The 25710-nt window shown below is 38.8% G+C and overlaps 1 protein-coding gene across 2 annotated transcripts; it reads right to left on the bottom strand.

The window, feature by feature from the left end:
• Positions 1 to 8753: 8753 nt before the first annotated feature.
• Positions 8754 to 24021, bottom strand: taok1a (TAO kinase 1a). 2 transcript variants are annotated; one of them, XM_023272008.3, is made up of 20 exons: positions 23531 to 24021; positions 20528 to 20776; positions 18328 to 18399; positions 18123 to 18224; positions 17960 to 18005; positions 17748 to 17844; positions 17526 to 17639; positions 17326 to 17417; positions 17009 to 17102; positions 16827 to 16908; positions 16545 to 16712; positions 16220 to 16420; positions 15872 to 16000; positions 15293 to 15529; positions 15062 to 15190; positions 14719 to 14922; positions 14338 to 14577; positions 13943 to 14155; positions 13578 to 13760; positions 8754 to 12758 (listed from the first exon to the last, which is right to left on the bottom strand). In XM_023272008.3, the coding sequence occupies exons 2-20, from the start codon at positions 20657 to 20659 to the stop codon at positions 12219 to 12221; spliced, it is 3075 nt and encodes a 1024-aa protein (XP_023127776.1). In that variant the 5' UTR covers positions 20660 to 20776; positions 23531 to 24021; the 3' UTR covers positions 8754 to 12218. The 2 variants fall into 2 exon arrangements, with proteins under 2 accessions (XP_023127776.1, XP_023127777.1); XM_023272009.3 differs by having other exon boundaries at positions 23724 to 24021.
• Positions 24022 to 25710: the final 1689 nt, after the last annotated feature.

The following is a 25710-nucleotide window of genomic DNA, read 5'->3' as shown; positions in this document are numbered from 1 at the left end:
CCAGGTTTTTTTCCTCTTTATTGACAAAATCATTTAACAAAACATTGTGGAATACAGTGTCTACAAAGGCATTTTTGTAACGAACAGGTGCTTCCAGTGCAGTAAAATATAGAATATATCTGTTAGAGGAGACAGTTCTTGAAAATTATATGAAGTGCAATCAGAAAATGAAACAGAATGAAAGCAAAAAGAAAAAAGAAAGAAAAAAATAAGACTTAGGGCTTTTTTTGCAGATCGTATTTCTCAATCAAATTGAACAGTTTCATGGCATGTTTAGTCTTCATTTTTTAAGGTTAAGGATAGAAACTCCTTATGAAACACAGAAAATCTAGGATTTACCATCATGTATTTGCATTTGTGTATATAAAAATTCCCCGAGGATGAGAGTATTGTTAATCAAGAAGTCATAATCTTTGTTTTCTGATTAAAAAAAAAAAAAAAAAAAAAAACATAAATGATATCTTTCAGAAGAAAGGGTTCAAGCAGAATATTGGTGTAAAGCCAGTCATATATTTCAGCCCAAAACGCTTCTGTGAACATACATTGAAAGAACAGATGATCTGTAGTTTCTATACCCCCACAAAATACACAATTATTCGCGTCAAATCCGAATCATTGACGTAAAAATTCATTCGAGGGATCTGAGAGCTCCAGGTGTGTTGAGGATCTGCTTTAATATGAGCGACCTCTACCGATCTGGCATCGAAGGTTCAGGGTCTGTGTAGAATAATCTGTCAAAACTTAACTTCAATTTATTAAGCATATTAATAGAAAATATGATTTGTCTCAGTTACAAAATGACACCAAACTCCACTGGTTTTGTTCAACGGGATACCCTTTAACTGAAGGACAACTAAAGGGAACAAAAAAAAAAAAACATTGCCTTGAATTTCAATTACCGGATACAAAACTGACATGTTTTACATTCTCCCCACTATCATCTTTGTCACACACACCATCTTTGTCGCACTTTTCTGTCAGAAAAATATCAAAATCATTATCTATTTTTATGAAGGGCACAAGCAAAAAAAATCATAAAAATGCATGTAAATTCAAAAAAATGGAGCAGTAAAAATGGATGAATTTGCTTACAAAATTGCTTGCTGTAAACTATAAATGTCAGGTCAAGTGTTCTGAAAAGTGGCAGACAGCAGAAAGTAAGACAAACTCTTCAACATTTATTTGAGCAAATGTATTGAAATAAAATTTCCATCTAGTCAATTTTTCAATTCACATACATTCAATAACTTCCATTCCTGAATTGTGACTATTTTCATTGCTTCCATTGTTTTCACATATTTTTTTATAACTCCCATTTCTTGTGTGAATGATAAATGGATAAACATTGTACCATTTTCATAACATTATGACTGTTCTAATCAAATTGGCTTGAAGTTAATCAAATTGTTTGATTATTATCACTCCACGTTTCATTTCAAATCCATTGTTCCTGCAAAATTATTCATCTTGCATGCATTTTTATGAATACATTTCATCCTTCATACACTGTCAGACATTTCATTTGTATCTCTTCATCAGCAGATGTTGGTGTTTTAGTTGCTATAAGGTGAAGTCTGTAGGGAATAGTTTTACGGCGGTAAGGGATACAAGGCAACTGAGCAAAATCCAGCGGCAGATAAAGGATATTGCTAAAGGTTCTCAAAAAATTATGTCTGAAAATTTCCAGGGTCAATATGAACCTTCAAGTCCTTTAAATAATGCTTCCACTTTATCTACTGTAGGTGAGGATTATTAGTGAGAAAAACATTGTGAAAAATCCTTTAACATATTAACATTGTATTTTTCATTATCTATACTAAACTGTAGTACAATGCTCCACCACATCCAATGTGAAAAAATAGCTCATTGTTAAAGGTTGTAGCATCAAAAATACATCCGATGATGGCTAGTAATATTCATATTCCTAACTGGTAACAGATTTACTGTAATCAGACATTTGACAACACAAATATAGCTATAAGTAGCAACAACTGTTGTTGCATAGAAGGACAGTATGATCAGAACACCTTCTCACTGCAAGTATCAAAATGAACTTTAGAATAAAGTAAAGAAACAGAAGAAAGATGCCCAGAACTCATCCTTTGTCAAACAAGATATTCTGCCTGCCCAAAATCAGAAAGTGAAAATAGAAAAGCTGCAGCTGTAGGTATGATGTGCACATGAATAGGGACCCTCTACATTTTGTTTGTGCACTCACTCATGCTGCACCACTCCACCTCCTATTATTAAAAGTGGACTGCATGCGAGGCAGTCAGTGCAAAAGAAAAACAGCTACTGCCTTTCACCATATGTTCTTCAGTCACATAACTGCATCAGCCTTCTACTGACAGTCCTTTCAGTGGACTCCTAGATCTTGTTCCATCTCAGGTCTGCATTTCTCTCTCCATGCGAGCATCAACTCTGGAAAGAGAGTACAGAGCAGACCTTGCAAACAGTTCCACAAGGCACACACAACAAAATGGTACAAACTCATTTACTCAGAGTTAAGACAAGCTCATATACCTGCTCAACATGTATATCATCTGTCCAGGATCATCTGCAAATACCCTGTAACACCAAACAGAAGCTTCCATTAAAATGCATCTTTACTAATTAATTATTTGATGTGTTGTTTTATCCATAACAAACACTATTCAGTAGGTTTAAAGTGCTTTTCCATTCATCATTTCAGGAGAGGACCTGAGAACTCCTAAGATCGACATTTTGGTTTTACCACATAAATTTGGCATTTAACTTAAACCCATGCTGTCAGCTATAAGCGACATTGTCAGTACAATAAATGAGGTACTTTGTATAATAAAAGATTCAAATTAATCAGTTTAAGGCGAATGCACATAAACATAGTTACTTAACTGGAATAAAATAAAGAGCTGTAGAAATACAAGAAATAACTTCAGAATATTAAAAGTAATATGAGAATTAGTGTATATGTCTCTAGCAACGGGGAACTGTTTTATGCTTATTTGTCTGTTGATGAACAAACTATTCTGACCATTTAATGCATACAAAAAATGAAACCATGAAGCCCTGCTCTCTTACCCATCTCCCCAGTGGTAAAAGGCCCGGTCCTGGTAGAACATTGACAGAAACAGCCACACGCTTATGGTCTCGACCCAAAAGATAACAAACAGGAACCATAGCGACGACAGCAGGACTTCACACAACATCCTGGAGCTCTGTGAGGACAACAGATACACAGCAGAAATTAGTGGCCCCTTATGGAACAAGAAAAGCACTCAGAGAGCACAGCACTCGGCGAAGACTGTTCACTCCGTGACTTTGCGCCAAGCACAGGCGTGTTCTGCATGTGTACATTAGGTACGGATACCGAATCACGTGACCTAAATATGTAGTGGGAGGCAGGAATTGATAGGACTCAGAAACACCCCCACAATTTAATCAATTCTTCCTTGCATCATTTCCGATAAGTCCTCAGCGGTGGATTTGTAGTAGGATCACAATCATGTGATCGTCAGCAGCGAACTGACACAGCGTTCACTTGTTGTCATGGTTACAAGGACACCGTGCTGGCCACTATATCTTGCAATGAGAAATTCTTAACAAATCCATGGAGCCAGACTATACGCTGCATCACCACTAAAATTTAATCGCTTGGTCCTTGTGTTATTTCTGACCTTCCCTGAAAATTTCAACCAAATCCGTTGGTCCGTTTTTGAGTAAAGTTGCACACGGACAGACAGATTCACAGACAAACGTACGCCGATCGTCACATAACTCCACCGCGTTCCTTGGTGGAGTAATTACGATTTAATGTTCACTATAACCAAAATAACAAACGAAAACACATGCACCATAATTTTTTCATGTATTGTTTTTCAACTTAGAATTTGTGTTGTCGAATAAGATGGTATGAGATTTTCGCCGGCTGTTTACGTTATCACTTTAAAGTATTAACAATTTTGGTAAATGTCTATGACCAAAAGGTTGCTGTTTTTAATAAACCTGCTAAAGGTTTGCTGAATGTCACTACTCATCTCTGCATGTTGCCATTGCATTTGCACATTAGACAACTTTTTGTTTTACATTAAAAAGAACATATTGTGAAATAACATCAAGTTTTCCAGATGGCAGGACATCTGCAAGGGGGAACCCTTCAAGGATCAAATTCCTGCTGGGGCCTCTTGCCAGGTCATCATTGTAAATGAGAAATTGTTTTCAACTGATCTCACCTAGTAAAATAAAGAAAAAAATAAATTCTTGATTCAGGGGTCCAAGATGTCCTCCACAGCCTGTTCATAAGGTGGGGGGGCAAGTAGAAAAATCCACAAGCCCTCTGTTTTCCAAAGGGATCCTTGAACAAATCCTGAGCAGCCGCTCTAAGGCACCGAGAAAGGGACTTTACTGCTGGAGGTGTGGTCAGGGGATCAACTACAGCAGATACTGTCACCCTACAGCCAGGACAAATGTGTTTGTCAAAGAGAGACCCAAGAATTGCTCTGTGGGGTTGCTTTCCATGGCAAATTCCATCACATATCATCCAGACCTTGTTTAGACTAGATGTCATCCTGCTTTTTGAGGCAACAAGACAGCTAATCTTACTGGAGTTTACCCCTGAGAGGAGTGATTGGAGGAAGCACAAGAGGGGAACAGGGCAAAGTACCAGGAGATGGTGGTGGACTACCGCAGAAACAGGTGGAAGGCTGGGTGAAGGGCTTGGAAAAGGACGGCAGACATTTGGGGGTACGCAGCCTTTTCATTGGACACGTCCATCCAGAGCATCGTCTGTCACATCATACTGTCTGAAACTATTTCTCACACAACTAATGGTGGAGTAGTGGACATTCAAGTGCCTGTCTACAGTCCTAACTGACATGCCAGCACCCAGCATGCCAACATCCCATTCTCATCATTTCTCTTGTCATCTATGGCATCATATTATATGACTAAAGCTGCATTTTAAGGTGTCCTTTCATAGTCGCTGGTCAGAATTGTCTCTGTACTGTAACACCATCTAATCACTGTCTTTTAAAGTCACACCTGTCCTGAACATGGATAAACTCAATAGGTTAGAATATTTCACCACGTGCAGTTAAAAAACTTTCTTTGCAAAATAACAAAACCAAGACTTTTAGCTTTTTCGTTAAAACAAGACCTTTTGTATGCTGCTTTCTACTATTTTTCCATGTACACAGTAAAATAGAGTTTAGCATTACGTGTTGCTGAGCCAAAATAAGAAGGTACTATAAACACACGTGGACAAAATTGTTGGTACCCCTCGGTTAATGAAAGAAAAACCCACAATGATTTTCACTGGTTAATTTTCATAGAATTTTTATTTATTATTACTTTTGTCAGATTCAAATTATTTCTGTGACCATTGTGAATTTTTCTTTCATTAACCGAGGGGTACCAACAATTTTGTCCATGTGTGTAAGACAGCATACTGTATATAGGACAAGTTGACTGCCTTATAAATTGGTAACCTCACTTCCAACAGCTGTTGCTTCTTCAGCAGCTCATCTCACATCTTTTATGCTCTAGTTGACCAGATCGAATCCCTTTACTTCCTTTTAAAAATAAAAAAAAAGTCAGCGGTTAACGTGCTTTGAAATGAGGGGTTAGGACGTGGATGACTGAACGAGTTTTTATTGTTTTCTGAGTGACTAGTTTAAACAACGTGGTCTCAGTTTGTTCCGATGCATTTTATCAAATCCAGCTGATGTTCTGCTGCGTGTTGTTCTGATGGGAGGCTGCTGAGGGTCTGAATGTTTCTGAGAACAAACCCGAGTTAAACCTGAAGTTCTGCTCTGGATCTATTCCACTGAACTCACAAACTAACACACAACACAGCAGTGGACGTACTTCTATGTTGTGGGTTTTCTTGGTGAGACAATAAATAGTTTTGTGACTCGTTCTTAACCAGGAAGCCTGTGTTAAGTTGTGACTATCCCCAGTTGACATGGACGTGTTTCCTGAACAATCACCAGGTGTTAAACACCTCACAGGATGACAGTGATCTATGTGGATGAAGCAGAATGCTTGTAGAGCTCATTGGTAGCACAATGAGTAAAACGGTGGTCTCGTAATTTTATCGCTGGATTACGTGGTTTCCAATCCTCTCACCATACTTGAAAAATACGTGTTTTTGATTTCGGCCCGCACGTTTCTTTTTACTGTCTGTAGATGATATTTACATGGATATAGACTTTATTAAGCAGTGATGCCGACGTTTTTCGGTGACGTCTTCTTTATCTGGTGTCTTTATTTCACGTAAATCCAGGTCTGATCGTGACGAATCTGCGGACGAAACATCTGGAGACGGAAACTATCGCCAGTTAACCTGATCACCAGTTAAACTGGAACACCGGCTTTAGCTTGCTAACTGGGAAGCTAAAGCCGAGCTACAGTCAGTTGTATTAGCCAGCTAGCTAGATTGTGTGGCCACTAATGCTAATCACAATATTCTGACCTGAGAATGAATAATTATATTTAACATTTTAAATTAATTATCAGTGCAGTGATCCCTCAAGTAAAACGTTGGTCGAAGTTAGCTTAGCTACACAAGAGCAGCAACCTAGAGCGTTTTAGATGAGATTTATCACATATTTCCATGTTGTTTAACGGGGCGAACACAAAGGTAGCTGAGCAGCTTTAATCGTGTCGAAATCCTGTTTACTCACTCAAATCAATAACGACTCCGGAGACGGCATTCCTTTTACCAGGCGAGCTAAACATTCACTTTTGTTTACAATGCTCGTCACATATCACGTTGAACGCATTTCCGCTTCTGGGACCAGTTAGAAAAGTGGTCCCCAAGCTGTGGCCCGCGGACCCTTAGAGGTTCCGATGTTGTGCCAAAAACTGATTCTCACCCGGTTTCTAATCGTCTATAACTGCTTTTTGTCTGGATAAAGCAACCTCGACATGCAAATATAAAGAGCAGCAACTATTAATCGATTAGTTGTAAGCAATTAAATTAATCCATGAATTGGTTTGAGTAATTTTTAAGGAGAAAAAGTCTAATTTTCTGACTCTAGCATATCAGTGTGAACACTGTCCGGTTTCTTTACTCCCATATGACAGCAAACAGAATATATTTGGACTGTTGACAAAACAAGACACTTGAGGATGTTATTCTGAACTTTCATAAGCAGTAATCTACATTTTTCATCATTTTCAAAGACCAATCAATTAAACCAGAAAATCAACAATTAGTTGTCTCTAAGATTAATATCTGTTAAGACTGTAATTAACATGATTATATATTAAATATATTTTTAAAAATTCATCTTTTTCTGATTGTCTTATAGGTTATATCTCTAAAATGTGACTTGCGAATAAATGCGAATAAAATCAAGTCATATTGATGCATTACTAACACTTCAGTCACAATGAGTTTATGTAGCCACTTTGATAAATAGAAAATGACATATTAGTTGAACTGGTTCTTTAAAGTTATGTTAACTGGTAAAAAATGACTGAAACGCTTTATGTAGAACACAGAGGAGGTAAAATTATGCAGACACATGAGGATAATTGCTTTTGGGGACTAAAATGACTTTTTGGCACAACACTGGCAAATGATTCGTCAGCAGTCCAGCGGCGCCTTCAGAGATGGAGTCGCCAAAGAAGCCGTAATTAATTTTAGGAATGTTATAATGCTGTTCTAGTATAGATGCTTGTGCAAAACTAGGCCATTATGAGAGTTAAAAAATCTTTGGTTTCTTCTTTTACAAATAATACTACTAATTATCTGATATGCATGAGCTAATGCAGGCACTTTGGCATTGTGTTTATCAGGCTGGTCACCATTAAAAACAGCCCAAAAGAACAACACTGCAACACTGAAAATATACCATCTCTTGCCATATTTTGGTAGTGTATTTAGGTCACATAATGCATCCATATGCACAATAATGTCAAATATCGTGCTATGAAATGAAAAAATCTTCCAAAATAAACACTTGACATGACAGAAAACCTGTTACCTTAGTAAGCAGATCCAACTTTTACAGTAAAATTATATCCATCTGTGTGAACTCAGGTAAAACAAATGATTTAAATGTAGCTTACAAACTGTTACTCTGAGTGCAACATCTCACCTGACTGAAGAAACGTGCATTCTGTCTCCATGTCGAAGAATAATTTTCAGTTACTACAATTATCACTGTACTGCTATATATTCGTAAATACGTGTCCTTCTTTGGCTTTTGAGATACTTGTTTGTATCCTGCTGCTGTTTGATGCTGTAGGTATTTATTAAACTCAGAGGAAAGATTCCTACACGAAACGAAACATCAGGTCCAGTTAGTGTTATGAAAAGCAGAATTGCATTATTGCTAAGTGTTATTAATAGATTTAAATGTATTTCTACAGGCATTTCAGTTTTGAAGTAATGTGAGCAAGATGAGGCTCATTCACTTTGCAAAGGTGTTTTGTGATTATAAATAGATCTGTGTACACTGCCGTAATCTAAAGGCACACAAACTGTTTTGCACTCTCTGTGATGTTTGTGGTCAGGTCCCACAACTAACGCATAGCTGCTAGTCATCAAATATTTTTTACCAGCACTTGGACACCATAGATGCTAGCGCTCACATTTGGATATTAGAGATTCAGCGAATGAACTTGACATATCAGATCTGACGTGGCAAAAGGAGTGGCCAATCACATCGCACAACAGGCACCGCTGCTGCGTCAGTATTAACAACTTAAAGCTGCACACTTTCTGTATTCAGGACAACATAAGTAAAAGAAATACACAAGGAGAATTATACTAAAATTACTTTATTACAGCTGATTTCTGTTCAATATCCCTCTGCCAACACAATGGTAAATACAATACAAACAATATAGTAAATTTGATCCTATTTTTTATTTTTGTTTTATCAATCTTTTTACACAATTTAAATTCACTTTTAGTACTTTACCATCTCTTATGTAGTATCTTCATAATCTCTCTGACATTCAATAACAAGTTCCACCATCTATACATTTTAATATAGGTTTATGAGTTGTAGTGGTAATGTGCCAAAGAATACTGACATCTTCAAAGAAATGCAATATCTTTTCATAATTTGCCTGTCACCCCATCATCTTTTCAAGCCTTTTTACTTTGGCCACTAGACCAGAACCAACTTGTTATGTTTCATACATTTCATGTCGTCTGCCCATTGATAGGTAAAAACCATGGAGATGAAACAAATGCAGTGGTGTCTGGGCTTGGCAACTCAGGTATGGCACAGTGTTTGACCATAGAATGGATCGCTATTTTCTGTTGCCGATTCTCGTTCAGTATCCCACATGCTTTCAGTCAGTAGGACAAAATCTGACATCAAAGTTAAAGTAAAATCATTAAAAAATAAAATAAAATCCAGGCTGGCGGAGAGGTCTTATGACAGACGACAATATCCAGAGTCCCTCACACACACAACCCACGACATAAAAGTGAACAAAATGTGTTCATATAAAGTTTAAGTTGGCATGTATGTGAGGTTTGATTGGCCTAACATTCAAACTCTTGGCCTTTGAATTATGGTAAGAATCTAATAATGATATGTACATTCTCATTTTCTTTACCAAATATGAATAAATCAGAAAAGAAATGATGACTATAACCTGCTGTGTTACAGTAGCTGGAACCAATCAGTTGGCATAAAAAAAAAAAACAAGTTTTGGGACCAAACCATATGTAACTTGATATAATGCATTATTTTCCAGGTAGGATATACACATATGGAAAATTAAAATCCCACCAAGAAAAAAATAAAGATCCCAGCATTTCTGTGTCCTCAAACGTGACAGGAATATATCAAAGAACATCATTCAGAGAGAGCCAGCATCTGAAAAAGTGGCTCTGAATGAGTGGAATGGGGAAAAATATGTGCAGTGGTAATGCTCAGAGATGGCTGGTTGACTACATATGTGGCGTTTAAAGGAGATGACAGTAAATATGTGAATGAGGCATTTTTGTCTGTGTACACAAAACCAAGAATATCTTCCAATGTCCACACAACTCATCACCACCCTAACTTTGAGAGTGAAAGGTTTGCTCCTGTCAGTGTGGTCTGTCGGTTAAATAAAGTGAATTTTAGAAATTATTTGCTTAAAATGGGAGTTTAGTGTTTACATTTTCTCACAAAAAAAAACAACAGATGAATGTTTAACTTCCGCTTTGAGATTCAAGGGAGCAAACATCTTTAAATGTCTGGAGAATTATCCTGAAAGACCTTTTAAACTAAAAATTTAATTTTTTCTGCATGACAAGTCTCACTTGAATGGAGATGCTGTTAAAAGGTTAAAAGGCCATGTATTTCTCCAGGGATATATTATCAACCACAAACCAGAGAGACAGGGAGAAAGGAGAAACACATACTATTCAGAGACAAACTGCTAGAGCTATCAACTGAATACCCAAGTGCTTCTTGCCACATTTATTCTCCATTTGGCTGTTGTTTTTTTTTTGTTTTTTTTTTAAGAGTGTGGGTTGAATCAGTTTTACATTTCGATGCAACAATGTCATCTTCATTCTGTCAGCCTTGTTTTTGGGTTTTAATGAGATGCTGTAACATTTATACCGTAGCACCTTATTTTGAATGGTGCTAATTTGGGTGCCGACATGGTTCAATAGTGTTTTTAGTTTAGTAGCACCAAGCCTGCTGTCATGGTCATGACAAGTACCTTAAGCTACCTGCCTGCACATAATAGACTCTCTTCAGCTTACTCAGTTTAGTTTGTAACATAAAAAATGTGGCTAAAACATTTCTTAAAAAAAACCCTCACATACTCTATTCAAGCAATATTCAGCATGAACACACCCAGGAGATAACCAACAGCTACGGTTTGAAAATGCGGTAACAGCTGCAAAATGGGGGATAATGCTTTCACTCACATATAGTAGACCGTCATACCCGAGGCCATGTCTGTAACTTGGGAAAATGCTCCTAAAAAAAAAATGTATCACAGCACAAGTGAGTTTGACTCCTGAACTTAACTACATACGTACCGATGAAACATTCATCCACCAGGTGCTTTGCAAAAAGAAGTCAAATATAAATTTTACACACATTTAGCTGTATAAAGTGCTTTGAAAAAGGCAGCAGTTTGAAAAGGCACTAATAAAAATAAACAGATCAATACTAGGATTGTTTTTGAAGGCCAATGAGTCTCACAATTCCTCCTGTGAACAAATACAGTGACATTCTCTGTAATACAAGGGTTTCCAAGTTTACCCCTTGAGTACCACCTAAAAACAAAAATATCGCTACTAATATGCACAAGTAATGTTCTATTTCTCAATATTTATAAGACTCAAACCAACTTTACTGTATACACTGTAAATATAATAATCTGCAAAAAAATATGAGAAGTCTGGAACTAAAATCACGTGTTAAAAGAGGTTGAACTAAAACATACACTAGCGCTGATCAGAAAATGCTGAAATTTAAAATATTCAACTATAAACATCCAAGACCGATTTCAATTGTCATAGTATTAAAGGCACTGTTGTAGTGTTGTAGCATACGCCTAAAAAGCTAGATTAGCTAGCTATAGATTAGTTTATTTGGCTCTGAATTTGAAAAGTGTCATTTTGGTTGATGACCACTACATCATACATGAAATACAACTACTGAATAAAAGGAGGCATCTAATTTATCAGAATGACCATTACAGCAGGCTTTGTCACATCAGCAAAGCACCTTCAGCTATGTCTGCTGCGATTTTAACCACCATCAGAGAATTGGCCAGTGTATTAGTGAAAATGAATAGGGATAATGAAGGAGGGGTGGTGTCCTGAATTAAACTGGTTTACTGTGATTGATACCACATTTCTAAGGACAGAGTTAACACGTGTCAGAGGCATTTTAACAGTGCTTCATGTGCAAAATGGGAGCAATGGCTGTGAATAGCACAAACGTATAATTCCTCCGTGGGAGAGAGCTGTAAATAAAAACAAAGGGGAGTAACATGTTGACACTCAAGTTGCTTATGTAAAATAAATTTAAGGATTTGTATGTGTGCTGATAAACTGCCGTGAGGACAGGCTGTGCCATTTTCCAGCCCTTTTGACCTGAGCAACATTTATTTCATCACACATCCACATCTGTACATGGGAGAAATGGTAGGGTAGTGTCACAGAGAGAGACAGAGCAGCAGAGCTCAGCCAATACTCTGTCCTGCTGTTTGTTGGATTCTACATCTCCACACTCAAACTAAAGCCAGGGTTAATGGTGGATCTATGTGTAGGAGAGGTGTGACCCGTTAGATATCTGAGAGGTGACACTAGTGCTCCTACTCATGCCCTGCTCGCTGTGCCCTCCTGAGGATGTCCTCCCCATTGCTTGGGGGCTGTTCTGGATACCTCCACTATTGCGAGAGACCAGGGACCCAGACGATGGGTGGCCCCACGGCCGTGGACCCCCTGCTCCCTGCATGCCCTGCCCCCAGCCTTGCTGCATAGGTGCCCCTCCTGGACTGGAGTGATAGTGGTGATGGCTGCCTTGGTGGCTTGACCCTGCACCCAAACTGCCGCTGCCCCAGTGTGGCCCATGAGAGCTCCCAGATGGGTGCTGTTGCTGATGGTGACTCCAACTTCCTGGAGCACCGGGAAAGCTATTGCTAAGAGCCTCAGGGGAGATGTTTGATAGCACCATGTTGCTGAAGCCTAGGCGCATACTCTCCGAGTCAAAAGCCTCAACTTCTCTGGCTTGGCGTTCCAGCAGGCTCCGGATTCGCTCCAAACGTTCATTCTGCAAGGACAGCATCTCCTCCTCAATCTATAGAAAGAAAGAAAAAAAAGGTTAAGTAAAAAACAATGTTGATTCACTGCGACAATTTAGCATATAGGGTAGGAAACCATAACAGAAAGGCACAAAATAAATTTTAGCAAATAAGGGGAGTTTCTTTGGTTATGTATAAAGCATTTTCCAGATTCATGTTTCCTTCTCCTCCTCCCGAACTTCTATCAGACTATTGTGCATTTTGTATCAATAGTCACAAATTTATGACTTTCTAGGATGTGCTTTTCCTGTAAGCCAACATTTCTCTTCTGAAAATGAAATTTCAGAACACCAATGGATCACACTGACAATAGTTTTCCCCTTCATTACCTGATTAAATGCAAATAGTAGACATGTACAAACTAAGCTTGATGATTAATCTCCACTACCGTCCTATAATTTTGCTGCATCTGTTAGGGATGGAGAAATTCCACATTTTTCATTATTAATACATGGAGCCCTCTAAGCCCACAATTGTGTGTTTTATGGTCCTTGTGTGTGTTTTTCTTGCCACTGTCGCCTTTCGGCTTGCTCTGGGGGTCAGGCATATGGGTTCTGTAAAGCGTCTTGAGACAATTTGACTGTAACTGGTGCTATATAAATAAAATTGAATTGAATTGAAACTAAGCTCATGTAAATCCGAGCACAGCATCACCAAACTTCAATAGGAGCATGTCTAAACAACCAGAATAATTCAAGTACAAGCGTGAGAGTGTTGAGGTTTTATATCCAAACTACCTGTAAAACTCAAATTTTGCAAATGATTGTGAGATTCAATCAATGTAAATCTCATGAGAATAATTCATAGAGGGTAACCTTTTGTTCTAGCAGGGCCCTTCGGAGTGACACCCTCTGCTCCAGGTCCTTCCTCTCACGGTCATGCTGGGCATCCGTCTGCATCTTGATCTTGCTCTGGTAGGCATTGAGAAGTTCCAGCTCCTGCTGTAGCTGCATTCGTAGGCCTTGGCATTGAGCCTCCTGAGTCTCATCCAGACGAAGCTAAGGAGGGAGGAGAAGATCACAATCAGGATCAAAATACGGAGGAGTAAAATCTATATATATGTAACTATTTCTGATTTGTACATATTCAATAGAGGTGGCAAAATGTGATACTAGGTGGCATTTAAATAATCCTATTTTGCAACTTGAGGATTCAAAATTCCTGGCATTACTAGACTTACCGCCTGAGTAGAAAGCATTTCATTGATGGAGTGGTCATACTGCTCTGCCAAGATGGCAAGTTTGCGGTGTTGCTCCTGCTTCAGCCGTTTAAGGACAGCTTTGTGCTCTGACTTTGGTGTAGTCTCCAGCAGATGGTTCCTCAGTGCTTTATACTGTCTGGTCTGGATCTTACATGTGTCCTGGAACTGCTTCTTGATCTGTAGCTCTTTGGACTATGTTGAAGAGAAAAGTGATTAAATGTATTATATATTTTTAAATATAAACAACACGGAAACAGAACTTTATTATCTGCATTAAGTCTGTACAATCACAATTTTGAAGTCCAGGCTGAGCAAGTAGCACCTAAAAATCAGGCTTTACATAAGTAGAAAAAAATAGTTCAGCTTATTCTAACCTTGAGGCTCTTGGGTTGCTGGCGGACCTCCATGACGTGCTTGCGTCTAAGTTCCCGCTCCCTCCTCTTGTTGTACTCCTGCTGATTGGTGAGCTCCGTCTGGTGCTGTAGGCGGATCAGCTCAGCCCTCGTCTTTTGGATGGTGTTGAGCTGGCGGAACTCCAGCTCTTGCATGGACTCATGGTGCCGGAGAAGCATGGCATGCTCCAAATCCTTCTGGGTCTGACGCTTGTTTAGCTCCTAATTACACGCACATGAAGAGACAAAGAGAACAGAAAGTCACTTATCAAAGACAAATTAAGGGACCAATTTTATTTTATTAAGTAATTATTCATTTGTAGCATTAAGGATCAGCAATATAATGTAGGAGAGAGTACCGACCTCTCGGACTAAGTCCTGCTCAATGTTGTGGCGAGCAATCAAGATCCTCCGTTTGAATCTGCGACACTCCAGCTCCAGGTACTGCCTCTGTCTGCGCTGTAAGTTGGCCTCCTCCTCTGCTTGGAAGTGTTGGAAGTTCTCCTTCTGCTTGGATAACCACTCCTGCTTTTCTTTCTTGGGTGTTGACTGGTTTTCATTCAATTCCTAAAAAGAAGAAGGATTTTAGGTCGCTAGTAGTACTGACTTCCTACTGCTGATTGATGTCATTTGTTAGCTGTAGGTAAAGTGAAAGGCACGCTTGGGGAGTAGTGTATGGGAGGAGAGCACAAATGGATCTCTCTACCTCTTTCAGTTGCTCCTTGCGAAGTTTGTATTCCCGTTTCTGGGATTCCACGAAACTGTTCAGCTCTTTCTTCTGTTGACTCTGGATATGCTGTTGGAACTTCTTTTCATCGTTGGTAAAGGTTTTTGCCTGATTGAGAAAGACACATAATAAATCAGTTTGATCTATGCAAAACATTGGCCAGTGTAAATGGAAACACTTAGAGACTACATGTATGATTTGAATGCATACATCTTTCTCCATAGATGCTTGATGTTTCTTGACCAGTTTCTCCATCTCCTGGGCAAAACTATTCCTCTGGTTCTCTAGCTCCTTGTCCAGACGGAGTCTGTGCTCATCCATTTCAGCTTTCAGCTTGTTCTCCAGAGCCATCAGTTGTTTCTGATGCTGCCGCCTCATGCGCTTGTAGCCTAATATCTGTTCCCTTAATTCAGAATCTTGCTCATGCTCCTTAATCTGGCGAGTGAGCTGGCAAACAGAAGACACAGATTTTCTTGATGATAGGTGGAATAAACACGATTTTCAGAGACCAATATATACAGTTGACGAGGCTACCATTTAAATACCCATAAGCATAAATGTTTCAAGCCAGATCATGACCCTGATTTTGCTTACATAAATAAAATTACTTTTGACTTTAAAATAAAAGCATTCCGTTATCACAAGGACAATATCTGAGAATAATTGCTTTTTGACAACTCATGGATGTGGAAAATGCCAAGCCGAAAAATTAACTGTTATTTGAGTCAACAAGCAGTTATTCCAGTCACTGTAATATTAGAATTCCAAGTACAAAAACTGTATTGTTACCACTGAAGCTGTGCGTATAGTAGCAAAGTGTTCGCGGTTTCGTTTTGGCCGTGGAGTGTGTGCAGGAGGGGACTGTGGCTCAGTTGGCCGGTTGTGAGGCTCTGACTCTTCATTGCGTGTCTCTTCCTCCTAAATGGTATACAAAAATGCACAGAGGAACATGTTAACAGAAAAACAAATTGCATGGCAATCAGAGGTGATCCACACAACGTCTCCAAATGTATTTCCAAGAAATTAATAGAAAACTGTGATTACAATAATACTACACTCAATTACGAATGAATGAATTATTAGCAGTGAAAAGTACATGAAAAGACAAGACTTCATTGTGGAGTCTTAACTTCTTACAGGTTTGAGATTTATGACAGAGCTGTTGGACATCACTGTGTGGTCTCCCTCGATGTCCACCTCACTCTTGTCATCGCCTGCATCTGTTAGACTATTGACAGAGCTGCTCTGGGAACTGGCACTGATTGACATACTGGGGATGGATTGGTTGCTCCCTACGCTGTTCACTGTACCCGTCCTACCCACACTGTGTTCTGGCTCCTAAAAATAACACACGACAGACAGTAACAGGTAACAATGTCTTCTTATAACACAGGATGACACAACAGTATAAAATGAAAAACACAGAGGCAAGCTACAAGTGGCTGAAAGTCACATAAGAGACCTCTTCCTCGTCTTGCGCCTCAGTTGTGGGGCCATTGTGGGCTTCCTGAAACAAGATCTTCTTCATTTTACGATACTGCAGATTGTCTAGCTCCCGCACGGCATCTTTAGTTCGATTTATCAGGTCTATTAGGACTGATTCTGGTCTCTCACGCTGGACAAACGCATGCTGGAGAAAGAACACAAATAATTAATGTTGCATTATTATATCAATTCTTATAGGGCTATCAGGATTAGCCATGAACGGTAACAGAAAATTGTCACAGTCACTTTCGATTCTTACCTTTAAGAGTTCTTCAGAGTTTGGCCTATCCTGGGGAAATTTCTGAAGGCAAGAATCTACAAAGTTTCGGAAGTAATCCGTCCTGTGGTTGAGAAATGAAATATGGACAAACGAAAGTTCAGAATGTAGTTATCTGATGGAGTCAGTTTGTTTAAAACTTAGATATTTAATTCTAAACTCACCATTCACTAGGCTGCAGTGCGGGGCTCTCATTCTGTGCTATATGGTATAAGGCACTCATTGCATTCATGTTGAACAGTGGAGGCTTCCTCTCAGCTACAAACAAAGACACAAGTTACATTAAGGACATATAATGTGAAGAAAAATGAAGAAGGGAAAACACAAGGTTATTCAATTATTGAATGACTCAGAGCAAAACTAATGCTGGGTATGAGAGGTTTACTAAAGTATAAAAAGAAATGTGTAGATGTACACAATGCAACAGCAAATGAAGTCTAAGTGTAAAGTGTGATTTAGGCCATATATAATAGTGACGTACCTAATTCAATGCAGGTTATTCCCAAAGACCAAATGTCCACCTTTCCATCATACTGACCCTCATCCATAGCTAAAATTACTTCTGGGGCCATCCTGAGAAAGCAAACACATACAGCATGATAAAAATATGTAAATGGCAATTGCTGACAAAATGCAGAGGTGCTCTAAAGCAAACTTTAATATACATATTTTGTAACATACCAATATGGAGTCCCAACAAAGGAGTTTGCAGGACAGGCAATGGAGGCAGAGCCAAAATCTGCTAGTTTTACCTGCCCTGGCTCCGTCAGTAAGATGTTTCCTGCCTTGATATCTCTGTTGAACACATAAGCAGAAATGATTACAGCACCACATAGAAGGCAGAATGCCTCAGGGCATAAGCACTTGCTGCACAGCATGCTCCTAAACACTTGAAACGCTCACCGGTGAATCATGTTGTGGGAGTGAAGATAAGCCAGCCCTTGAAGAGCACCATGGGTAATTGCAGCTATTTCAACTTCTTGCAGAGGTTTCTTGTGAACTGGAAAGAATGCATCACCAGTGATGTAAATCGACAGTTGCAAAGAGAATACCTTCTCCTCCTATTAGTCATGCAGCCTCACACAATGATCATGACTTCAAGGTTTTCAACTCACCTTCTAGCAAGTCTGAAGCAGAGCCTAGGCAATACTCCATTACCAGCTGCAATGAAATAAAGAGCATTTTGTGTGAATTTGTTTTTGTCCCACTCCATCAAGCACTTGTTAAAGCATGTTAGTCATACATTATCATCACCAGCACTCAGGTACAGAATCTTACCCAAGCAGTGTGCTCTCGTAAGTAACATCCTTTGTACTCTATGCTGTTTGGATGTTGTATTCTCTGCAGGAATTTCACCTCCTTGATTATGTCTTGCCATTTCTGGGAAAACAGTAAAATTCATGGAATCGCAACAAGGAAAAAAAAACACATTCATGAGTAAACATTCAATTAACATGAAATAAGTTAGGGAAAACTGTCATACCTCAGTGGACTGCTTCCCACTATAAGACATCTTCTTGATGGCCACCACCTCATTTGTCCGCACATCCCGTGCCTGAAAGATAAACACATTACATATCGCCAATTGTCATTTTTATATTATAATTTTCTTAGCAATTTATGATTTAGTTTGTTGACTCAGGCTACATAGGTAACAGCAGAAGAACCATACTTAAATATTTTGAGTTTCCCATGATATTTTCTTGCTATATGTTTGTAAAGATAAATTGTGTCTTGGTGTATTAATAAACAAACTAGAAAAGCACTCAGAGAGCGCAGTCCTCCGCCAAGGCTGCTCAGTCTTTGTATCATTTCCGACAGATGAAATCTTTAATAAAAAATGACCTTGCGCTGAGCACAAGCATGTGTTATGCATGTGCATGTTATGTATGAATACCAAATTACATGTAAATTACTGTTATAAAAGTCTGTTGATCAGTTCATCACTTTTGGCAAACCTTTGTTTTGCTACTGTTAAAGTAACCGTTCCTTCAATGCTTTTATTTTGAAGATGTATATTTAATGTTGCGGGCTTGTATTTTGTCACCATGCCAGCAGCACAGGAAGTGATTCTCTAAGAAGCGGTTTCTTGACATGACGAAGATGCTGCTGAAAAGTCCGAAAATTCAAATAAAGATGAAAGACAACGGTTCCAGCTGTTGCTGTCTAGCAAAGGATGTGTCTAAACTTAGAAGCAGCTGGAATGGAGACAAGCTCTTACTGTGAAGGAATGAGTGAAGGACAGAAAGGTGAATTTGTGTTCAAAATAAGGCTGACGGCTGAACTTAACATGTCTGGCTGGGGTTTGCTGCATACGTGACCTAAATATGTAGCGGACGGCAGGAACTGATGGGACTCAGAAACAGCCCACAGTTTAATCATTTGTTCCTTGTATGATTTCCAACTGATAAATCACAGTCAGTCTGTAGTAGGATGCAATCATGTGATCCTCAGCAGGTAACTGACACAGTGTTCACATCATGGTTACAGTGATGCCGTGCCGGCTGCTATATCTCCCAATGGGAAATCTTTAACAAAGCTGTAGATCCAGACCATAAGCCGCATCAATGCCAAAATCTAATCACTTGGTCCTTGTGTCATTTCTGACCTTCTCTGAAAATTTCATCCAAATCTGTTGCTCCGTTTTTCAGTAATATTTCACACAGGAAGACAGACAGATTCACAGACAAATGTACGCCAATCGTCACATAACTCCGCCCGTTCCTTGGCAGAGTAACAAACATAAAAACCTCATCGATTCAATAAACATGACAACATAATCGGTATTTGAGACTCAACCACATGTTGTACATTAGTATTCAGACAATGAAGACTCTGTGACTTTGTGTTGAACCAACATGGCACTGTAACTTTATGGGATACAATTCTGAGTGAGCTGACATACAGGAGATATTTCTGAGTACTTAGACATTATTATCTACATTATAGATATTATATAAACCATTTTATCTGCTGCCCTGCATTGAATTGAGAGCATGAGGTCACACCCAAAATATCACATACTAAGAGATTTTATAGAAGATCTCATCATAACCAGAAAATATCAGTTTTTTTTGTTTACTGTAAAATTTGCTTGTTCAGTAACTTACTAGACATCAAAGCAATAGGCTGCCATGTGAATACAGCTAAAACAATACTGCATTTTAAAAACATTTCTGTATTATTCTAAAATGTTTTAAAGAACTTAAAACAATGTGTGGTTTATAGAACAATGTTCTCTCTGAAACACAACAGAACATTTATGAATAGTATCCTAATGACCGTCAAGGCAAAAAAGCTGAAATATTTATCCGTGTTCTTTATAAACCTGACATTTAAACTGCACTTTTAGTTAGTGGTTTATGCTACTGCATTTGTAGTTTAGATTGACTTTTTATATTGCCTCGGTTTCTATTTGAGCTTCCTTGCCATTGAATGATGCTATAAATCTAAACTGACTTTGATTTACCTTGCCTTTCTTTGATATGGGACTTTTTCTATTTAACTTCTCTGTCCGAACAACTGTTTAGTTCTTTAGAGGACCCCAATGCACCAACACAGCGGCCTTACTAAAATGAAAAAAGGAGGCTGCATTTCTCAGCAGCCTTCTCAGAAGCAGTTCTGATGTCAGACTGAGCATGGCCTGAGGCTTGGACCATGTGCTTATGTTGTGAAATACTCACAAAATATACTGCACCAAAGCTGCCATGTCCAATTTCCCGCAGATCCGTGAAGAGCTTTTCTGGGTCCTCCTTGAAGAAGAGCTCAGCAATTTCGGGGTCCTTCAGGCTCCCCGCCCGACCACTGTTGGGCATAATGGGGAGTTGGGGGCAATGCCGCTGTCGCCAGGAACTATCTGGGTCTGCGACAGCGACGTGGTAGCCCCCACCGATGGCTCATCTGCAGGACAGTGGTTTCATATGTGTTCAGAGCTAGAAATACAAGGAAAAACAAGAATCAATACAATGGAATAACAGAACAGCAGGGTGGCATAACAATAACTTAATACATTCATATGTCCCATGTATAAATTGGATGGCCTGTTTTTTGAAGCATCAAATGAATGTCGGTAAAGTAAAATTTATTTCAAGAGTTACCTCAAAGGTTAATGTCAATTTGAATGTTTTGGGATGACATTCACATATTCTTCACTTTACTTTACACTGGTAATGGCATGCTACAATATTATCCATGTCATATTAGCGTGAGAGCTCTCCCTCGAGTGAGAAAAAGCTACACAAACCATGAGCTGGACCATGATGTCAGGTGCAAAAGTGGAGAATGGCCAGTTGGAAATCCTGAGGTAGCAAGACATAAGTCTCCTGTTTCCATAGTAACTACAGCAATGAAATCAGTGGGCTGTGTCCTGACAACCTCGCCTCACACCTTCAGTGACTGGTATGTAGACAGATGTTATACAAAGAAATGTCTTGCAGCTGACAATCTGCAGCTCAAAGAAAGACATCGAGGTAACAACAAGCGCCTATATTGCGTGAATGATGCATGAAGTGAAACAAAGCATTCCAGTGACAGCACTACTTGTCAAACCTGTAAGTCCTTGGTAAACACAAACTCTCAAAACATACCAAAAACTGTACATACTGTATAATCTTCCCACAAGTGACTAAAGGGTTAGTCAATAAAAATCACGAAAATAAAGTTCCCAATTATCTTTAGTGGTTTCTAACCATACTGATAGTTCTGGTTTTGTTTGCCCTTCCACCAGCTGAAATATTCCAGTTCAGTGTCAGCAAATAATTTGTTGTGGAAAAAAATACAAATGAAAAGCAGCATTCCTTTCCAAAAGTAATGTCCTGGGTAAATATTACTGGAAACAGTCAAAGAGATCTTGTTTTTCTCTGAATGTGACAAGAAAAAACAAACAAACAAAAAACACTAAAAATATCCACAGTAATGTGGTATAGATTCACTTTATCTCAAAAGCTTGCCATACAAAAGGAAACTACCTGTATTATTAGATACCACTGGGACATCAGGAAAAATGGTTTTTTTTATTATTTATTTATTTTTTTAATGAATTTTAGATTAATTGACATTTTACAATTACAGAGAGGAAAAGAATATAGTTCAAGTCCAAAATGCCAAAGTCAAGTTTAAGCTCAGTTTTATATAGCTTAACTGCTGTAATAGAAATGCAGAGTGTACAAGATCAGTTAGAGAAGTTACTGAGTCCATGCGGCTCAGATGATCAGTTGCAAACAGATGCAGAGCTGACGCTAGAGTCACAAGACTTCTTTCCCAGCCTGGGAGAAACAGCCCCCAGTTCAAGCAGACATCTTTTGTCTCACAACAACACTGAACAACTCACTATTCTACACAGATGCAGTCACGGCCCTGAAACAAAGCCTCATTACCATGTGGGACTGTGCCTCTTTATTGCCATTGTTCTTTACTACATTGTTGCCCATGAATGAGCTTTGTTGTCATATCTCACGATAGCATTTTCAACTGTGGACACGTGAGCACAAAAGTGAGTGATGATAACTGATACCTTCATAAAACACCCGTGCGTTCCAGCTAGCACACACACATATGCACAAGAATGCAGCAGGACAGGACAACAAAGCTGGAGGGCTGGAATTCCCAACGTATGCCCTCACTGCGCTGCATTTCTCAGCATTTCCTGTTCACACAGCTACAGGGAGGTAGGATTGGGGCCTGGCGAGCATTTTGACTAGTGATTATCTGTCTTTCTTGACATAAGAGTGATTGCATGTCTTCATATTTGTACAGCAATTAAGGACAGCAAAATAAATTGTTAGATCTGATCTGTCACATCATACTGACAATTTGTCCTTACAAAATATAGCTACCATCACTTTTTTTTTTTTTTTTTTTTTTTTTTTTTAAGAAATCAAAGCACTATTTAAATTTTAAACAGTGACAGGGATCAGTTAAGTCATTTCCTTATGGCACTCCAATTCATACCACAATAAACACTGAATCACACTGTCAACCACCACCCATGACAAAGACCAAAAACTAAACTCTAACATTTAATCAAGTGCATGTTTAATTGGAGGCCTGAATTGAAGTGCAATAATTGATTTACATGGTAACTGGGCCTGAGTTTGTATGTAGTTATAGGTAGACACAAACACAATACTGTTCTGCTCAGTAAAACGTTTAAATGACCAGGTTAGCCTCTCAGAAAAACAAAAATGAACATTTCCAGGGTAAAGCAACAGCACAGTATTTACCTGCTGCGTTTCAGCCCGAGTTACCTGTGGTAACTCCTCACTGGAGTTACAACACAAGTGGAATTAGAAAGTGTACGAGGAGGGATTTGCGGAGAGTTGTCACTTTCCCACAGCTGTTTCAGGTTGTCACATAAGAAAGCCAAAGTAACAAAGCCTAAAATGTAAAGACTTAACAATATTCTCAAGCGTGCGCTAACAAATCGGGAGTTTCAGGAGCTCCCAACTAGCCAGCGTTGACTGTGATGTTAGCTCCACACCAAACTTAACGTTAGCCAAGTTACGTGTCATATGATGAAACACTCCCAGCAACACTCACGTCGTGTTTACTACCGTAACAGCTGAGTACAAACAGGAAAAACGTGGATATGGACGATTTTTAAGAGTTGCTTCCGAGAAAATGCTAAATTAGCACGCTAAACTGTGTGATGTTTGCTAAGTTAGCTTAGCCAGTTAGCCGAAACTCACCGTCTTCTGACAGGCCAGGCTTTCAGCGCTGTGGAGAATATCGCCTAATTCAAAACACTTTGGGATTATAAAAGTGCTGCTCCCGTTTCATGCCCGGCGAGGCGGTTTCGTACGCCAAATTCTCGTGGTTTTTCACGCTGTCAGTCGGTTATAACGCGCACATTTGTGAATTACTGTATGTTAAAATCCCCACCCTTGAAGTAAGTGGGGTGCCAGAGGAGTCAGTAGATCCCACTCCCAGGCAGGTCCAAAGATGGCTGCCGAGCGCTCCGCCGCCGCCTCCCTCCGTGAAAATCCGTTGGGGAAAAAGTGAGGGAAGTTCAAACACCTCCGAAACACCCATAAACAAGCTGCAGCGGGGTCCGTGATGTCGTCGGAGAAAGCTGAAGATTTGGCCCAGCACGCTGGGGTTTAAACTGTTGAGCTGTTTAGTTGAGTGTGTGTCGCTAAACTCCGCCTGAGCGTCCGTGTTTCTTCGACAGACAAACAGCAGTTCCGCCCTGCGCCTGTTGCAGCTGCAGTAAACTCTCTCTGACCCAAGAACATCCAGAGGCGGAGACACCGGAGCACAAAAACATAATATACAGCAATTACTCATCTCTTACAAAGCCTTGCATGTATTTCTGGTATAGTTTTTCCCCATGCTGGATTAATGGAATGTCCCATATTAAATTTGCTTCCAATTAAAAATGCTTTCGATTCGTGTGAACTAGATGATCACACATTACCAAGTACTTAAGTTTGACGCCTATTGTGGTGATGAGAGTATTTCACAACAGTACTTTCATTTGCGTCAATAAAACAAAGGTTAAGGAAGTAGTTCAGTTAAAATATTTAAAGGATATTTATTATTATTTATTGTAACATCATCATCATTATTATTAATTCAGACAGAATTCAGGAAGTATGTTTATTTGCTACTTTTGTCCCCAACATATTTTGACTGCATTTTTTTTTTTTTTTTTTAAATGTCATGTTTTCACACTTGGGATTTTTTTGTTTGTTTGTTTGTTTGTTTCAAATTTTTTTGTATTTTCACACTCAAAAAAAATGGAAAGTCATTTAAAGGTTTATTTTTTCCCCCCAGAAATATATCTTTTTTGGAAACAGATAAAATTGTTTCCAGCAGTAAACATCACATTTATTGTAATGTGTGTTATCACTACTTTGTCTCTTCAGAGTTCATTGCAAATACATGTAAAACAAAAATGTTGTTACATTTCAATATCAAGACACAACTGAAGCAACTTGTAACTTTGCAAATCTAGTGACAACCAATGTTCCCTCTAATTTTTCCTGAGTCTGAGCGAACACACAAACTCCCTGAGCGTCCCTTGGACCACTGTGAGCAACATCAGACGTGTGCACTGTGGTCACACCAGCATCACATCCATTCAAGTTACATGGTTCATTAAAAGAATCAAATTACAGCATTTACATTTCTGTTAAAACACTTTGTCAACAGGAGCCAGTTGAAGGCTGCAGTGATTTTAGTGACACTACAATGTATAAGAGTGAAGTTATTGAATATTTGTCTCTCTTTACTGTTGCAGCGGTTTTGCAAATTGCAGACGGACCCTGTTCACTCCATAGACACCAATGTTATTCCTGTAGCTTGAAAGACAGCTACTTTTGATAAAACTGGGCTTGTAGCACATTGTCTGCCTTGCAACAATGGGAAAGAGGCACCGTTTATGTTTTGACAACCTATATCTAATGAGTTATTGATGCTGGAAGTCCGAATCTGTGAATATCTTTCCAACTTTACTGAACTTGGGGCCACTACCACCTAAGGAGTGATATATTTAATTTTGAAAAAAGCATTTAGCCATACTTAAAGCTTTAAGTGCTTTATTAACATGGAAATAAAAATTTTGTATTGTTTTATTATCACAGGTTCTGTCTGAAAAGAGGTGGCATCATTTTAAACAGTGAAATCAAACTAACAGAATGTAATGACCAACCAGTGAGCAATACTGGATTCTGCAAAAACATAAACAACTTTTTAAAAAATCAAAATCTTAACACAGTTAATGTATTAACTTATTTTTGTGTGTATGCATGTATTTATTGATTTATTTAGAACCGTTAACATATCAGAGTTCTGAATTTTTCTTAAGATAGGCAAAGGCCATTTATTAATTACATATAGGCTGTTAAATGTTTATTAAAAACTAAAA

The sequence above is a fragment of the Amphiprion ocellaris genome, chromosome 7, assembly GCF_022539595.1.
Source record: "Amphiprion ocellaris isolate individual 3 ecotype Okinawa chromosome 7, ASM2253959v1, whole genome shotgun sequence".
In the NCBI taxonomy this organism is placed as follows: domain Eukaryota; kingdom Metazoa; phylum Chordata; class Actinopteri; family Pomacentridae; genus Amphiprion; species Amphiprion ocellaris.
The sequence above is the reverse complement of the archived record's forward strand: the minus strand, read 5'-3'. Positions and strand labels throughout refer to the sequence as shown.

Coding starts and splice junctions, on each gene's coding strand:
- taok1a (XM_023272008.3), bottom strand. CDS start 20,659: ATGCCCAACAGTGGTCGGGCGGGGAGCCTGAAGGACCCCGAAATTGCT. Junction 17,640..17,747: donor TCCCACAACATGATTCACCG/GTGAGCGTTTCA, acceptor TGTGTTCAACAG/AGATATCAAGGCAGGAAACA. Junction 15,530..15,871: donor CTATACGCACAGCTTCAGTG/GTAACAATACAG, acceptor TCTGTTTGCCAG/CTCACTCGCCAGATTAAGGA.